This window comes from Mus caroli, chromosome 8 (genome assembly GCF_900094665.2).
Source record: "Mus caroli chromosome 8, CAROLI_EIJ_v1.1, whole genome shotgun sequence".
NCBI lineage: Eukaryota > Metazoa > Chordata > Mammalia > Rodentia > Muridae > Mus > Mus caroli.
In genome coordinates, this window is record NC_034577.1 from 61,019,537 (window position 1) to 61,038,176 (window position 18,640).

The window sequence follows — 18,640 nt, forward strand, 5'->3', positions numbered from 1 at the left end:
CAGACTTCCTTTAAAAATTCAGGATAACCAAACTTGAGTTTGACATTTTTTGGTGTTTTACCTAAAACGACACCCCTCTGTCTTACTTTTTGAATCAGCACACTAATTCACCACAAATTTTTACTACTTGTTTATAAATTATTCATTAGCAAGCCTGTATTTTTACATTTCTATAAATAACATCGATATAAAACAATAAAGGAACTAAAGGAACTTAAAGAAAGTTCATTCAAAGCTTAATATGAATGAGATGGTTTTGGCCAGGTCTCACCTTGCCTTGAATGATATGTTCACTGTAGAGAAGCCACCTGAGCTTCTAGGATCACAGAACAAAAGAGAGCAACAGATCAATGCATTTGCCAGCTGCATTGTGTAGACATCAGGTAGCTGGGCTAGAGAAAGGCTGGGAAACCTCTTCCATAAAGACAAGGTATTGTTTCATTCTTAACTTGAAGGTTAGTGGAGCTTCAAGTCTTCCAGGCTTAAAGATCCCTCTTAAAAAGCTTATCTGGAAGAAGACAGGTCAGATATCAGAGATGATGTAGATGTTTATTAAAGGCCCCAAATAGTTTTGGTTCGGAGCCTATGTCCCTTCTCTTCACAATTCTAATCACCCAAGGTTAAGCTGTTAGCATAATCTTTGACATAAACAAAGCTTCATCCAAGAACTGCAATTCACTATTGTAATGTTTATATTCATATTTATTTTTAAAATCTGTATTTTTTACTTAAATAAGTAAATTCCTAATTTCTTTGTTAAAGAAAAAAATTTTAATCAGGACAGGCACATGTCCTTAATTCCAGCACTTTGGAGATGGAAGTCAGGAATCAGGAGTTTAAGATCATCCTCATATACTTGCCAAGTTTAAGGTCAGCTTGGGCCATGACCGAATGTCTCAAAAGGAAAAAAGAAAAGAAAACCAGCTCTGAATTCTTCGATGTCCTGATTTACGTGGCAAATGATGGCTACAGTTGATAGGAACTATATACAAACACCTATAAGAAATATATATACATGCACTTAGATGGAAAAACCAAAGCTAGCAATTCACTTTCCGGACACTTCCAACTCAATAAATGAATAGTGCCTTGTCAACAGAACAGGGAGACTGTTTTGTTATTGTGGTTGTTCAAATGCAAAACCAAGGCCAGGATTTCGGTGCCGATTTATACTGCAGCTATTTTCTATTGTTCAAATAATCAAAGTTTTTTTTTTTTTTTTTTAACTCTTGCTGGACAGGTGGTTCGGACATCCAGCTGAGCATCTTCTAAATGCTAATTTTTCCGTATAGGAGAAAAATAATAAGATTCAGGCGAAATAATGCCTGGGGCAGGGGCAAAGATGTTGGCAAAGCTCAAAACCAACAGGCGATCCAGGGTCTTTCCGCAAGCGAGGGTGGGGTCGTCTCTGCACAGTCCAGGCCCAGCCCTCGGTGACGCTTCGTAACTACACCTTCACCCTGGGCACCAGGTTTATTTACACCGAAGGACCGCCGCTCTGTGTCTGAGCGTGTCGCGCACCTTCAGAACCCGGCTTGGAATCCAAGGAGAACGCAAGAACCTGGAGCACAGGGTTGCCGACTCTGGCGCTTACTCCCAGGCAGTCAGCGGCGCGCTACCATCGAGGGATGGCAATCCGAGAAATTAAAATCCAGTATTCCGTAGTTTCCATAGGACTCTACAGAACCTCTGCGGCCTGTGGTTGGCTGGTCTCTGGGCATGCGCAGTGGCCGCCTGGGGTTGGCGGCGCCCTAGAGTCGCCTAGTGGAAGGGCAAAAAAGCCGGGACCATGTCGGCCCAGGGCGACTGTGAGTTTCTGGTGCAGCGAGCCCGGGAACTAGTGCCCCAGGACCTGTGGGCAGCCAAGGCATGGCTGATCACCGCCCGCAGCCTCTACCCGGCCGACTTCAACATCCAGGTGAGTCAGACCCGGCGCGTCCTCACGCGCGGAAGAGAGCGCTTGGCCGAGCCCAGTGGCCCCCGGGCGCTTTGCGCGGTCGCTGTCCCCCTCCCCACGTTGCTCCTACCCTGCTCCACAGGACAGTTGACCAACCTTTTCCCCAGCACCTGCAAAGGCGGAAACCATACAGTAAATCCGGGTCTGGTTGATCCTGTACAGTGCATCTTTGCCACTAGGGCCCAGGGCATTCATTCATTGATCATGGTAGCAGCCATCTGTTCAGTTGCTGCTTCTTTGGGGACATTTCTACTCCACTTGATCCTAGAAGCCCTGCAGATGGGGTGAATTCTGGACCACCGGACTCTCATTTCCCTTTGTGGGTGTTCTGGGTGAAGGCCCACCTCTGAGCAGTGCTGCAGGTGGGCTGGAGCTGGACCAGCTACCACCGTGGAAGCCGTTGACCCTGTCTGCCTTGTTTCAGTATGAAATGTACACCATCGAACGGAATGCCGAGAGGACTGCCACCGCAGGGAGGTTGCTGTATGACATGTGAGTTAACTGGGATCGTTCTGGGAGCTATTGTTGATATCTGAAGGGGTCCTCTTCAGATATGAACAATTGATAGTAGCAGTCGGGGCTCTGCAAGATCATCCACTTCCCTGGTACCCAGAATTCAGGCCTTAATTGCCAACAGGCGTTCTACAGAGACGACTTTTTATTCTTGTATTTTAATCCCCAAATGTGTAGCCAGTGATTTATCATAGGTTCATTACAGACATTCAGACAGTAATTGATAGAATGAAATGTGAAATCCCTTCTAACCCAGAGCTAAGTTTTGTGTGTCTCCATACATATACATACATACACTGGGGAGCTGACAAAAGCAAGGCCATTCTACCCTGAACGCTAAAGTGTGCTTTCATAACCCGCTGTTGTGGGCCCTCTGGGTCTATAGAGTCGGCTGATGTTCTTGATGGCCATGTATCACTTTCTGGGTGCATGGTTAATTTCCAATTTATTTATGTTTGGAATGTCAGTGAGTAATTCTGCACCCATATTTTGATGTTTTGTAGCTAAGGGATATGTACAGTTCATCATCAAATTATCTTTAAAAAGGATAGCCTAAATATCTGTTTCCACAAATTATATATATATGTGTGTGTATATACATATATATGTATATGTGTATATATATGAATTGGCAGTTTTCCACATTTTTGCCAACATGTATATGTTCATCTCCTCCTCCACCACCACCCCTTTTTTTCCTTTTCTTCCTCATGAGACAGAGGAACCTCACTTTATTGGGCAGGGTGGTGTTGAACTCAGACCCACATGTTCCTCTTTTCTTAGCTGGGACATAGGCTATGCCACCACACCAGGCCTGTATCATGAGGAAAATGATATCTTACTATATTGTTTCTTTTTTTTTCCCCTGAGACAGGGTTTCTCTGTGTAGCCCTGGCTGTCTTGGAACTCACTCTGTAGACCAAGCTGGCCTAGAACTCAGAAACCCACCTGCCTCTGCCTCCCAAGTGCTGGGATTAAAGGCGTGTGCCACCACCGCCTGACTACTATACTGCTGGTGCCCCTCATCCGACCAGCAACACTGTTGAGTATCACTGTGACTGTTCTCTTTGGTTATTTCTGGCCTGTGGTTTACCTTTATGGGTTTTGTTCTTGTTGTTCTTCTTGTTGTTGTTTTTAATAGCGTATTATTTTTTTCCGTTGCTGTGACTGATAGAAAGCAGCTCAGAAAGGAAGGGTGTGTCCTGACTCAGGGTTTAAGGATACAGTCCATCCTGGTGGGGAAGGCATAGCAACGGGAGCTGGAGCTGACTGGTCATGGTGTAAACGGGTGAATGCATGAAGGCTCTTGGCTTGCTTTTGTTTTCTCTTTCTGAGACCACATCTTTTGTATCCTAGATTGCTGTGGGTTCAGATTTATTAAAGTATCTGAGGCCAGGCAGTGGTGGCGCACGCCTTTAATCCCAGCACTTGGGAGGCAGAGGCAGGTGGATTTCTGAGTTCGAGGCCAGCTTGGTCTACAGAGTGAGTTCCAGGGCAGCCAGGGATACACAGAGAAACCCTGTCTCAAGGGGAAAAAAAAAAAGAAAGAAAGAAAGAACCCCCCCCCCCAAAAAAAAAGTATCTGAGGATGACCTTGAACCTCTGATCTCATGCCTTTATGTCTCAAACACTGTGACTACAGGCATTCACAGCCACACCAGTGCTGTAGAATACAGGATTGGAACCCAGGGCTTTGTGCATGATAAGCAATCAGTCTAACTGAGCTACATCTCCAGCCCTTCATTCACAACAATGTCTAAAGATTTTTATGAGTATTCTCAAAATTTTCCAACTGATAGATGATTTTTGTGTATTTCTATGCTTTGTTCAGACATATGTAATCATTCACCTAGTGAAAAATGGGTTTCTCTAAATGCTACTGTTCTTCCTTGTTTGAGTTTCACATCTTACTTTAATGCATTCATTTGAAAAACAGGTTTGTGAATTTCCCGGACCAGCCAGTGGTATGGAGAGAAATCAGCATCATAACGTCAGCGTTGAGGAACGACTCACAAGATAAGCAGACCCAGTTCTTACGGAGTGAGTACAGTTCCGGTCTAATTATAAATGGCCACTTCTGGAATAGTGCGTCTGCCACAGACATCTCAGTCACACCTGTCAAAGTGAAACCCACATTACTTTGTATTCTAGGCAATGGAAGTCCACAGTGATATTAGCTGGTCTTTTTATCAGTTACTTAGAACACTTTGTGCCTGTGTGAGAGTCGTCTGTCAATGAGACCAAAAGATTGAGTGTATTTTGAACATACTTTACATATTTCTGATGATGAAAACGTCTATAGATAATGTCTTAGTTAGGGTTTTGCTGCTATGAACAGACACCATGACCAAGGCAACTCTCATAACATGTAATTGGGACTGGCTTACAGGTTCAGAGGTTCAGTCCATTATCATTAAGGTGGGAACATGGCAGCATCCAGGCAGGCGTGGCGCAGGAGGAGCTGAGAGTTCTACATCTTCCTCTGAAGGCTGCTAGCAGAATACTGGCTTCCAGGCAGCTAGGACTAGGGTATTAAAACCAACACCCACAATGACACACCTACTCCAGCAAGACTACACCTCCTAATAGTGCCCCTCCCTGTGCTAAACATATACAAACCATCACAGAGAAGCCAGATAGAGCTTCACAAGAGACGAAAAAAGCATCAAACTTCTGTGTTGATTGTGATAGCTCGTCAAAGACTCCCAGTTCTAGATAATTAGCAAGCAGATGGTGTTGGCCATTTCAACTTAAGCAAGTTCATGCTTAGGATAGTTAGTGTAGTGAGTGGTGATGGATCCTGCCCCCAGCATCATCAGGCCTCCAAACGTTTCATGGTTATTCAACAAACAGCTTGTGCCAAACACTCTGGATTTCAGAAGTATGCTAGTTTGCAGGTGAATTCTGAGTACTTTATGAATGGAAAAAATGCCTATTTTCTTTGTGGGGAAAATAAAAAAGAACAAACTTAACAGGTGAAATGTTGTTGACAGGTTTATTTGAAACCCTTCCCGGTCGAGTCCAGTGTGAAATGTTGTTGAAGGTGACAGAGCAATGCTTCAACACGCTGGAACGATCAGAAATGTTGCTGCTGCTGCTGAGGCGTTTCCCTGAGACGGTGGTGCAACACGGGGTAGGCTTGGTCTTTCCTGTTCTTTAAGAAAAGACAACAGTTGCTTAGCAGTCATCTCCCCAGCTCATTACACATTTCTAGAAGGCACAGTTGCCACAGGCCTGCCTGGCCTTAAGGGCTGAAATGGGACATAGCATTGGACGAAGGCCAAAAGACTGATGATCTCCAGCCTGGTAGGAAATTTAACTCTTTCTTATTGTCCTATGCTAAAAAGTTAACTATTTCTTACTGTTCTGTGCTTTGCTGAAGAAACTTCAATCTTTATCTCTCTTATTATTATAATTCTCTGTGCTTGAGTAAGCACTGGAAAACTTAACTCGTACTTTACAAACTTACTTTATAATTCTCTATGCTCGAATAAGTGCTGGAAAACTTACCTCTTACTTACTTTATAAAGTTACTTTATAATTCTCTGGTCATTAACATATGCTGTGTAGCAGCAGGGAATTCAGTAGAGCATGTATTGCTAAGGCTCCTTTCTCTCTTGCCCAGAAGCCTCCCCTCTTGCTGATCAGGTGAGAGGGAGGCTTGGAGCAATTAACTTTAGGGAGCCAGGAAAGACGTGCTTGCAGAAGGGAAAACTTTTACATAGGCAATAGGCACAGAAACATACATATTTATACACATACACAGACATGTTCACATATTTTGTCGGGCCTGGCCACCCGTCTCATCCACTCCACAAAAATTCATGCATACTTACATACACACACACATACATACATACACACATACATACATGGTAGATGGAGCAAAAGCCCCTACAAGCAGGCTTCTTTGAGTAAGCACCACCATAGAACTCACTCATTCTGGATAAAATATAAGCTCTACCTTTAGTGCTCAGAGAAAGAAAAACTTCTACCTTTTTATTGAGTATGAAAAAGCCCTGTAACCTTGTCAATAAAAAAAAAAAGCTTCTGTTAAGAAAACAACTGTCTTTTTTTTCCTCTGGCACACCACCAACTGGCTGTCACCCCATCAGTAAGGTGTTACTGGTATTGTAAGAACAAGCCATACCCAAAGTCTCATTTCTTTGTGGTGTCCCTGATGCTAAGATCCGCATCTTTGACTTGGGATAGAAGAAAGCAAAAGTTGATGAATTCCCACTTTATTGCCACATGGTGTCAGATAAATAAGAACAGCTCTCTTCTGAAGCTCTGGAGGCTGCCCGTATTTGTGCCAACAAATACATGGTAAAGAGTTGTGGCAAGGATGGCTTTCATATCTGACTGAGGCTCCACCCTTTCCATGTCATCTGTATCAGCAAGATGTTATCCTGTGCTGGGGCTAACAGGCTCCGGGTATGTGTGGTGCCTATGGGAAGCCCCAGGGCAGAGTGGCCAGGGTTCACATGGCCAGGTCATCGTGTCCATCCACACCAAGCTGCAGGATAAGGAACATGAGGCTCTCTGCAGAGCCAAGTTCAAGCTCTCCAGCCAGCAGAAGTCCACATCTTTAAGAAGTGGGGCTTCACCAAGGTTAATGCAGATGAATTTGAAGGCGTGGTTGCTGAGAAGCAGCTCATTCCTGACGGCTGTGGTGTCAAATATATCCCCAGTTGTGGTTCCCAGAACAAGTGGAGAGAGAGAGAGAGAGAGAGAGAGAGAGAGAGAGAGAGAGAGAGAGAGCGAGCGAGCACTGCATCCCTGAAGGCTTCCACAGTGTTCTCCTATACCCCACCAAATCATGTTCAATAATAAATCTCACATCCAGACTGCTTTAAAGAAAAGAGAAAAAAGAAACCTCTCATGGTAAGAAGAAGCCTGCCTGCTCTCTCTGTTCTGCTCTCCTCTTACTGTCATTGTTCCTAGTTCTTGTACTTTTTTAGGATACGTGATCACATGGTATGCTAAGCATCTTTTCTCAAAAGTTCAAATATAAATTCAAATCATAAATTGAAAAGAAGTTACAGCAGAGCGGTTTACATGTGTTTGCATTAAGACTAGTTATTTAATTAAACATCGATTACCTGTCACTAGCTCCCATAGGTTGGTTCATTAGGAGTCTAAAACAATAATTCTCAGGTCTTAAGTTAGCACAGTTTTGTCAAGAGGCAAATCATCTGCCTTGTTTCTGATTCGTATTGAAGTTTATATAGAACAAGCTAGTCAATATTTTATCTTCTGTCCTTGCACCTACAATAAATTATCTATTCCCAGTTTACCACCTCAGTTATAAAATAATGGTTTCACAGCCAACCCAGAAGGAATGTTTTCTCTGATCATGAATTTGTTCAAGCCTGCTTTCTATCCTAGTGCAATTAGCCCATGATACAGGAAGGTTTACAGAGCCTTAATTGCAGCCTTTTGTATAGAGAGCTCAAAATTACCGGTATAAATTTAGGAATTCTATAGAATCCTTATTAAGAATTATGAAATCATCAATTTGCCTGTTCAGCATTGCTACAAGAGAATACATCTTCATTGATCTGCAGAAAATCTGCCCAGTAGGGCAGGCTAATGCCTAGGAATTATTAGACTAATTTAATAATGACCAGAAAGGGCATAACAGCAATAAGAATCAATCCAGAGATGAGGTTTCTGAAGACCTTGCAATTCAAAATTTACCCATCACAGACCATGCAAAAACAGTGGACCATCTGCAGAAAAGTCAACTGCTAGCTTTTGCCTCTCCTAGATGGCTCCTGACACACAGCCTTATCAGCCTAAGGAATAGTCCCCCAAATGCCAACAGTAGTATTCACTGGCAATCTGAATAGTAGAAAGTCACTTATTTCCATTGGGTTTGACAATGTGTTTGCATTTAAGTGAGAGTCAGAGCACTGGCCAGATGGATCAGTGGGTAAAAATGCTGCCAAGCCTGACAAGCTGAGTCCTAAGTCCCTCATGGTGGAAGAAGGAAACTGATTACAGCAAGTTGTCTTTTGATCTCTACCTTAGTGCCATGATGGTGCATTTGCTACCCCAGACCCATAAATAAGTGAATTTGAAATAAATAGGAGTCATAGTTTATATTTTCAAGTGTTCCTGCACTTCGAACCCTGTTGGCTCATCTAGTGTGGCACTTCCCTAGTTCTAGGATGCCTAGTGAGTGCTGCTGGCAAACATTGGTGGGTTGGTGTTACTTACCCCAAAGAAACTTAGTTTTAAATGTTAGTAACTTCCTGTAACCCATGGGTCGTCACAGCTCAAACCATTCATTCCTTTTATTCAGAGTCTGTTGTTGACTTTGCCCCTGTCATTTTTCTGGTGCCTGGCCTAGTTAACTTTTTCCATATTTCCTTGACTAGCTTTCTATGTCTGCCATTACAGAACACCAGAAGTGGGGTATTTTTTCACAATTCTGAAAGCTGCAATCAATCCTAAAGGAAGGTGTCGGTATTCCTCCTACAGGCTCCAGGACATATTCTTCCAGCGCTGTCAGTTATTAGCTGTTTCACTCCAGTTCTTGGCTCTGTTGTTACCTGGTCCTTCCTCTGTGTATCTCTGTCTTTCCTTGACATTCTGTAGGATGCCAGTCACTACATTTTGGCTATTCCAAAATGACCTCATTTTAACTAACTTTATCTACATAGAATGCTTTTCCCTGAAGATGAGCTATACAGTCATGAAGCCAATAATGTGATTTTGGTCAATAATAGTTTATTTACATGACAGTGGTCCTGTGAAATTATACCGTCCAGGAACAGTATGGTTTGTGATATATACTAAGTGATGGAATTGCCTAATGATGCATTTCCTAGGCCATACCCCTATTGTAAGCCACACATGGCTATATACAGACATATATATATGCACATACATACATACACACACTCACACACATATTATACATATATACAGAATATATGTATTCTTAGGTCCTCAGTTTGGAGGACACAACTCAGACCATACATTCTTTGATCATTGCAATGGCTTTTAACTTTGTATGTCATGTGACCTTTTGCACTGTTTCGCTCTCACCTCGGAGATCTCTACAGTATTGCAAAGAGAATGAATTGAACATTTGGGTGCATTTTGATAAGAGACTTTCTGCTGTGCTAGGACACCTATGAGAGGAAGGTGGCCTGAAAACCCAAGACAAAATTGTCCAGTACTTCACAAACTGTGTGGTTGTCTTCTGGGGTCTCCGAGAGTAAGCATTGTTAGTCTTGTGTGTCTTGACAGTGTAAAGTTGGTTTCTAGTTTCTTAGAAAATCTCTCCAGCTATCATTATCTGCTTTCCCTCCAGTGTTGTGCTGGGGTTTCTGTGAACATTTTGTTACCCCTTTAACTTTGCGAGTTCAGAGCAGAGTGAGACCAGAATGGACAGGTGCTCGGTCAACCTGATCTTCCCGGCAGTGTCACTGACGTGCTCTGATGTTTCTAGTCCTTAAAGTAGAACTGTTTGTTTCTTTGAAAAATCTATGTGGTAAATCAAAGAATACTGCTCCTTCCCATAATTCTGACATCTTGCACTGCACACATTTAAATGATATGTTATTCTGAAACAGGTTGGCCTCGGGGAGGCCCTGCTGGAAGCTGAAACCATTGAAGAACAAGAATCTCCTGTTAACTGCTTTAGAAAGCTATTTGGTAAGAAACAATGAATTTTTATTTGGGGAGGGGGGGAGGGTTAAGTGGAATACCTAGAATTGTCATTTCAGGAGTTATGTCACATACACAGCAAATGAGCTCTCTGTCATAAAATTTAATCCTGCTTTTATATTCTCAAGCTGCAAAGCATTTTAAACAACTCTTAGTTGAGTGTTATTTAACATGCCAAATCTCTGATAGCATGCATATAGCATATGTGTACATATGAAGCCTACTCATGGAAACTTGAGCCTCCTCACAGAGCCAGTGGCAGATCTGTCCATGGTGTCAGATCCACAGGCGTTTGTGTTCCTTCCTGCTCCCTCCACTGATGTCTGTTTGTACAGCTGATTTAAACAGTTGTGCCACAAGTGAGTTCCCCTGTATGTTTTAGACTCTAGGTTCAGTGAACAGGAAAATGGATTAGTTTCTGTCTGAACTCTAGTGTAAACAGCCTGATGAGTCCATTTCCTCCTTCCAACAGTCTGTGATGTCCTTCCTCTAATAATCAACAACCATGATGTCCGCTTGCCCGCCAATCTCCTATATAAATACTTGAACAAAGCAGCTGAATTTTACATCAACTATGTAACTCGGTCCACACAGTCGGAAAATCAGCATCAAGGTAGGTGCAAGCATCCTATAACCCTGCTTAGACTGGCTTTGCTAAAGTCATTTAGAAGGCCCACTGATTGTCACTCTCTGGATATGTGCTAGTTTGGTAGTTTTTCTAAAAGGTGCCTCTAGGGAAAAAAGAATGTAATAGTTAAGAGCTGATATTTTTCCTATTTGACTGAAATAGTCTGGTTGCTAAGCATCACACAGGTGCCATAGTCCAGAAGCCACTTCCTGCTTTGACCAGCCACTACAGTCATCCCACACGTATGCTGTTAGCGATTTACTGTGTGAACAGCATAGGTACACCAAGCTAGATGGTATAGCCCACTGTGCAATGGGCTAATTCTATGTGGAATAGCTTACTGCCTCTAAGGTACAGACCAGTACAGTTACTGTACTGAATACTGTAGACAACAGTGGCACGTGGTGTTTGTGTATCTCAGCATTCCTAAACATGGAGAACTCCTAATAGAACATTGTAAGAGACGATCCACCTGATTGTGGCACTTGCCATAGGTGGAGCTTGAAGGACTGGAAGTTAACTGGGTGTGGCAGGGTTCAGGGGAATTGAAGGTCTCATTTCACTGCATGCAGCTGTGGACTTATAAATTCAGCCTATGCAAAATTTATTAAAAGGGTTGTTTGTTTGGTTGGTTGGTTTTGGTTTTTGGTTTTTGGAGACAGAGTTTTTCTGTGTAGCCCTGGCTATCCTGGAACTCACTTTGTAGACCAGTCTGGCCTCGAACTCAGAAATCCACCTGCCTCTGCCTCCCAAGTGCTGGGATAAAGGCATGCATAAAAGTTTTGTCTTTCTTTACTAATAAATTACTATTATAACTTTAAAGTTTTTTATTTAAAAAAACCTTTTGACTCTTTTTAATACTTAAACACATTGCTTAGCTGGACAAATAGTTTCTTTGGGACTTTATAACTTTTTCACCAGGATATTTTTTTTCATGTTTTAAACTTTAGGATTGGAGGGTCAGATGTGGGGAGGAATGGGAAGGGGAAATTATATAATTATATTTTAATTAAAATGTTAAGAATTGAGAAAAATAAAGCTTTCTAACACAAAAAAGAAGGGAAAAAAGAGAGAGAACCACCCAAAACTATACCCCTCAGTGAGCAGCCATTAAAACAACAACAAAGGCAGGAGTGTTCAGTGATAGGCTGCTGACCTGTCTTCCACCCTGAGGTCCATCATTAGCCCTGAGGAGATCCTGGGAGAAGGACCTGTGGGCGGCTCCTTGGGGAACTGTTACCTTTGCAGGACTGTGCCTCTCCTGCTTTGCGGTCATTGTTTGTTTGTTTGTTTGTTTGTTTTAATCTCAGATTTCCCTCTAAGCATTGCGCTCTGCTCTGTGAGGACCTTTGGGTGTCAGTGTTGGTTTCCAGACTTTGTGGGGAGCTGTGGGGAGCTGTGAAGTGCCCTGGGGTCCTTCAGCTGCTTCGGCTCCTCTTCTGCCTCTTTTCTAGCTCTTTGCTCCTGGGTAATCAGTGCTTCTCAGGTCCAGCATTAGCTTTGAGGAGACTTCCTTTTAGGGCGTTGTGCTGCTGATGTGTCAGGGTCAGTGGTCAGTCATCCTTTTGAATGAAGATTTAGATCTTCCTCGTCTCTATCCAGTGCCACATAATTAAGTAGTAATAATTGTAGCTTATGGGGTTTTGGGGGGGGGGTTTTATGTTTTTTTTTTCCCTATCCCTATGAGCTTCCCCACCCCCATTGTGATGTACAGTACTTTTGTCTTGTGAATGAAGTCAGATTTTTTTTCTCTGTCAAGTACCATATAAATAAGTAGTGATACTAATTGTGGGTTATTTTCTCTCACACGTCAGGTGCACAAGATACATCTGATTTAATGTCGCCTAGCAAACGTAGCTCTCAGAAGTACATAATAGAAGGACTGACTGAGAAATCATCCCACATCGTAGACCCCTGGGAGAGGTTGTTTAAGATTCTGAATGTTGTTGGAATGAGATGTGAATGGCAGATGGATAAAGGGAGACGGTAATGAAGAGTTTATTTCTAGAATTGCTTATCAAAGTTTGTGGTTGTGTAGAAAGCAAAACCAGTTTGTTAAAAAATCAGTGTCATGCACAGATACACTTCTTTGGGGGAAGTTTTGCAAGAGAAGAGGGTAGTTTTTTTTTTTTATTTGATCCAAAGATTCCTAACTGAAGGGTGAACACCTAAAATGGTATTGGATGGGGATGAGCGGTTGCTCACTGGATAAAGTGCTCATTATACAAGTGTGAGGAACAAGACTAAAGCTGGGCGGGCCCAACAGCTGCCTGTAATCCCAGCACTAAGGAGGCAAACTGGCCAGCCAGACAAGTTTGAACTGGCTTTTTCTAGCCTCAGGGAGAGCCCTTTCTCAATAAGGAGTGCAGAAAGTGACCAAGAAAGAGTTTGGACATCAACTTCAGGTCTTCACATGTACGTGCATTTCCTGTATTCTCATAGCACACACACACACACACACACACACACACACACACACACACACACGAGCACACTCATGCACACACGGACAGTGCTGGAAAGCAGACTTCAAGGCCAGGGTCTACAGAGTGAGTTTCAGGATAGCTAGTGCTTTACAGAGAAACCAGGACTTAAAATCATAATAATAGTAATAATAATAACAGCCAAAGAGAAACTCTGTCTAGTAGTAGTACTAGTAACAAAATAATCTTAAAAAGAGATGATGTTAAGAGCTGGATCTTGTGTGAAGTCATGCAGAGAAGAGTTAGTTACGCTGGCGTGCTTCTGTCACGAGATTGTCTTTGTTCGTAGCTCCAGGTCGGAAGGGGAGGTCACCACTCCTGCAAACAATAAGGAATAACTTCAATATGAATAAACATGTCTCAGAAGAACCTAAAGTGACTGATGCAATGATGTAAAGATGAGAAATAATAAATCCTTAGTGTGGAGAAAAACTAACACTGAGCTGTTGACAGAAATGTAAATTAGTATAGCTCTTATGCAAAATAGTGGGGGAGCCACAAAATCTGACAGTAGACCTACCTTAGCTGTTGTTTCTAAAGGAAATTAGCATATCAAAGAAACATCTGCATATTTGTGTTTGTTACTATACCCTTTGTAGTGACGAACAATCTAAATGCCCATGAGTAGATAAAATGTAAATGTGTGATATATTACAATAATATTTAGTCATAAGGCTTCATAGTACATCATTTTTGGCAAAATGGATGGGTCGAGATGACAGAAAGAAAAAGTCAGACACAGCAAATTCACCGTGTTCCTTCTTTTTTTGGGGTGGGGGGGGGGGGTTCGAGACAGGGTTTCCCTGTGTAGCCCTGGCTGTCCTGGAATTCACTTTGTAGAGCTGGCCTCGAACTCAAGAAGCCTGCCTCCGCCTCCTGAGTGCTGGGATTAAAGGCGTGTGCCACCACTCCCGGCGCCATGTTCCTCCTTATATGGATGTTAATAAATGACTGGTGATTGTACTACCATTCCTAGGTCCTTGACAGTGCCAAGCCAAGTTCTCCACTGCTGCACCACAGCTCTGTAATAGCTTAGTATAGGTTTAATTTGTATAATTTGAATAGAGGAGCTTGAAGTTTCCCAAGTAATGATATGAAGGCAGAAACCTAACTACCCGAGGGCCAAGCCTGGTGGTCCATTCCTTTAATCCTAGCACTCAGGAGGCAGAGCAGGTAGATCTCTGTGAGATCAAGGCCAAGTATGTCTACATAGTGAGTTCTAGACCAGCCAGGACAACATAGTAAACTCTGTCTCAAAAAGAAATTTAATTACCCTTGTTTGATCTGTACATGGTAAAACATATATAGATATAGATATATATTTAAGGAGCTAGACATGTTCATTACCCTGATTTGATCATATACTATATCAGATTATCACACTATACCATATGAATTTGTACAGTTTTTTTAAGGGGATGACTCAGCAGTTAAGAGCACTCATATGACCTGGGTTCAATTCCCAGCACCCACATAGAAGCTCGGGGGGATTTGATACTCTCACACAGACATTTATGCAGGCAAAACCACTAATGTACATAAAACAAAAATAAATCATATAAAACTCATTTTTTAAAGCTTCATTTTAAAGCGTCATGAAAGCTTTTAAAGTCTCATACCTGCTTGCCTCTGGCCAGTGCAGTGCTTCTCTGGGAGCCTTTATTCCGTGCTTTTGCTAACAGGCAGTAAGGTGACTCTCATCCCCCTCCCGGCAGAAGCTGTAGTGACATGCTACACCGGATGAAGGAGCTCTGCAGATACATGAACAGCTTCGACAGCGAAGCTCACACCAACTATAAAAACCAAGTGCTCTACTCCACGATGCTGGTGTTCTTCAAGAGTGCGTTCCAGTACGTCAGCAGCATACAGCCATCTCTCTTCCAAGGTCAGTGCACGTGTTCTGTGTAAAACCCAAAACACTGGCTGAGTGCAGGTAGGAAGGAGACAGAAGTGCTCTGCCTCCACCAGTGCTGTGGGATTAAAAAGCTGCAGGGTAGTGCCAGTTCTCATTGTCATTGATGATTTTGTTCGGTTTAGATTGGCATAAGCCTTTATATTAAATGTTTTTCACTAGGAATTTCCACTTTAAGACCTATAGTGGTCATATAAAACTAAATAGGGATACTGATTCCTCTTTTTGAATGGAAATCAACTCTTTGGAGCATGAGAACACAGGATCAGGAGTTCAGAGACAGCCTACATCCCTTCTCAAAAAGCCCCAAACACAAAATTCAGAGAAACCCCTGAAAACAGATTTTTATGAATATAGCACAATAGACAAAGATTTAAATATACTATACATTATATATAGTGCATGTTGACTTATGGCGTTTCATATGTTCTGTTTTTGCTTGGAGCATGTAGTTAGGATGTGCATGTAACATTCATGATCATTTTGTACTACCTGGTCATTGCTTAAACACAGATACATAAGAACAAATTCGAAGAAGGAACCCTGAAAGAACACCGTTACAAACAATTCAGTGTAGATTCCTGTAGCCTTTTTCCTTGTTTGTGTGTGCACTTGCGTTTACTTCGTCACACTGGGCATATTTTTTAAAAGCTTTATTTACATTTGGCATTTGACCTCCTACTTCCTCTCATGTTCGCTACTCTTTTTCTCACTTTATTTTTAATGTTCATGTGTGTCCTTTGCACAGGTCCTAACGCCCCAAGCCAGGTTCCACTAGTTCTTCTGGAAGATGTAGCCAATGTGTATGGTGATGTAGAAATTGATCGCAGTAAACACATACACAAGAAGAGGAAGCTAGCTGAGGGAAGAGAAAAAACCATGGTAACTCTTTCCACTTAATTGCTAACAGATTGTGTGTATCATTTGCCAGAAATGAATCTTTGTAAAATGTGATTTTGGAGCTAAAATAATACAATTTATTAAATGAAAGTAGAATTAAGTGTAAGTTAGTTGCCTTCAGTGGCGGCAACTTTGCACCCTTTCTGTCTCCCTGGTTCATCTGACAGTGTCTGGAGACATATTTGATTGTCACAGCTGTGGCTCTGTGAGGAGGGATTGGTAATTGCCATCTGGTGGGTAGAAGCCCGGGAGAGGGCCAGACATCTTACACCATACAGAACAGCCAAGGTCTAGGAATCCTGTTTGAGTTGTTTTGACTGATTGGTATTGATTACATTTATAAAACCACGTGGGACCTGTTGGCTGCTGGCATAGGATGCTGTGATGGATGTTGGCCTCAGGATGGAAATGGCAGCCTGGTTAGCCCCACAAGATCCAGGAAGGCTTTCATCAAACTCAGCCTCACTGAGCAGCTTTTGTCATGGTCCTGCTTTTAGGCACACACATATGTGTGTTCCCTTCAGTCCCTGAGTATTGCACCAGTGCCTCCTCTCAGAGTTTCAGTGTCCATTGCATTTCACGCTGGACTTCTCAAAGGTGTGCATGCTGTTCAGAGTGCTGCACTGTCTTCCCCCAAAACCGAGGTTCTTTCATAAGTGTCTGGCCTAATTTGGAAGCAGAACTGTCTTTTACCTGTTGCAACACTATAGAATTCACCATCTATGATAGTAAATAGCATCTTAGTTCATCACATTTGCTATGGAACAGAACTCTGATGAAATATGATGTCCAAAAGTTAGATTTCGTTTGTGAAAAGTGTGTGCATGTGAGTGTGTGCGTGCGTCTGTGTGTGTGTGTGTGTGTGTGTGTGTGTGTGTGTGTGTGTGTGTGATTCCTGAAGTGGAAGGAGCAACAGGACACTAAAGTCTGAAGGTAGAGAGAAAGGCCTTTAGACAGGAGGCATCTGGGACTGAAGAAACTGCTCGTGGTTAATAGCACTTGCTGCTCTTCTAGAGGATTGGAGTTTAGTTCCCACCACCCATGTCAGGTGACTCATATGTCTATAACTCTAGCTCCAAGGAATTCAACACTCCTGGCTTCTGAGAGCACCTGCACTCACAAGCACACACCCAAATGCAGAGATGTACACCTATACATAATTAAAAATAATGAGAATATGTATGTATGGTTTGTTTATTACTTTTAAAGAAAGGAAGCACGGGGGGTGGGGGGGTTGTTATGTGAGACCAGCTGAGAAATGGACTGCTTCACTGAAACCTTGTGCATACTGTAATGATCTTGGTGTGGTCAGAAGCTAGGGACCACTTACCTGATGATTGCCCTGATAAAGTGATTGGGTAGGATAACTGATTGAAGAAATTTTTGACAGTAGCCTGTTTTACCTTGACTGTTTGGGCAGCGTGGCTAGCCACGCCCGGTGACATTTGGCCTTTCTCTCCACTCTCTTGCTTCTTTGTGACATGAAATGGAGAGTGGTAGAAATCTTTGCTGTAATCACTGAGCATTCCTGAGTAGGTACATCAATTCCAGACTCACACCTCAGCGGAGCGGAAGGTGGCGTGGTTGTGGGCCTGGACATGTGTGCACAGTAAGAGGGGCACTCGTGGGGAGAAAGGTCGGACTTCAGTTCATTCTGCTGTGTGACAGATTGTTCCGAGGAACCAAATCAATGTCACATAGTAAGGAAAGGAAACTGCAGCAAGTGCCACTTACACACTCTCAGTGTAAGAATCTGCTCTGATTTGAATTTAATTAAGTTGATGTGTTTTGGATTTATAAAATTTTCTCTTCAGAAACCAACAAACAATTTTAACGGCACTTGACTGCATGAGAATGTCAAGATGAAAATCAAACGTTGGCCATCAGAGATCAGTGTTAATTTAGAAAGACTGTGCACATGTAATGTTCTTTGATATAAAAGCCATAGAAGACAGTGCTCAGAACAGAGACTAAATGATGTTTCAGTCTGATTTCGCTTAATCACCTTCAATGAAGCACACTCTTGCTGTCCCACAAGCAGAGTTCAGATGACGAAGAGTGTTCAGCGAAAGGCAGAAACCGGCACATTGTTGTCAGTAAAGCTGACCTCAGCAACTCCATTGAAGTACTGGAGAGCTTCAAACTGGCCAGGGAGAGCTGGGAGTTACTCTACTCTCTGGAATTCCTTGACAAAGGTGAGCTTGTGCTAGTGGCCGTCAACATCTCGTGATTTCTTCCTGTCACCTCTCATAGCTCAGTGCTGGGTCTAGGCACTCCTTTCCTTTCATAAGATGCAGTTTTGGTCAGGAGACTATTCCCCTACTATTCAGGTGACCGCTTATCCCTGAGCAGGGCCCTGTTAGACAGACGGAGCATTGCCATCAGAGTTGGGGTGGATGGGAAGGATGGTGTTTGGTGTCTCCCTGTGTCTGTATCCTGCCCATCTACTTTGTGCTGTTTCCCTTCTCTCTGAGCTGCCTGTGTTCAGCAGTGCAGAATACAGACAATGTGGTTTTGTCTGCCATCAGCCTATTGCCTTGGAAAACTGGAGAAAGCCTATTATCTTT

General features: G+C 42.7%; 1 protein-coding gene across 8 annotated transcripts in view; it reads left to right on the forward strand.

The window, feature by feature from the left end:
• The first annotated feature begins 1,698 nt into the window (after positions 1-1,698).
• Positions 1,699-18,640, forward strand: part of Ints10 (integrator complex subunit 10) — a 35,234-nt gene continuing 18,292 nt past the window's right edge. For 4 of the 8 annotated variants that reach the window (XM_029480710.1, XM_021169618.1, XM_021169619.1 and 1 more), the window contains exons 1-10: positions 1,699-1,918; positions 2,382-2,449; positions 4,407-4,510; positions 5,464-5,603; positions 10,057-10,138; positions 10,623-10,763; positions 12,593-12,764; positions 14,977-15,146; positions 15,922-16,055; positions 18,115-18,268. In XM_029480710.1, the coding sequence (XP_029336570.1) occupies positions 1,790-1,918; positions 2,382-2,449; positions 4,407-4,510; positions 5,464-5,603; positions 10,057-10,138; positions 10,623-10,763; positions 12,593-12,764; positions 14,977-15,146; positions 15,922-16,055; positions 18,115-18,268 (1,294 nt within the window). In that variant the 5' untranslated portion in view covers positions 1,699-1,789. Of the gene's footprint in view, positions 1,919-2,381; positions 2,450-4,406; positions 4,511-5,463; positions 5,604-10,056; positions 10,139-10,622; positions 10,764-12,592; positions 12,765-14,976; positions 15,147-15,921; positions 16,056-18,111; positions 18,269-18,640 lie in introns of all 8 variants that reach the window. The other 4 variants (XM_029480709.1, XM_029480712.1, XM_029480711.1 and 1 more) reach the window with 1 other exon arrangement.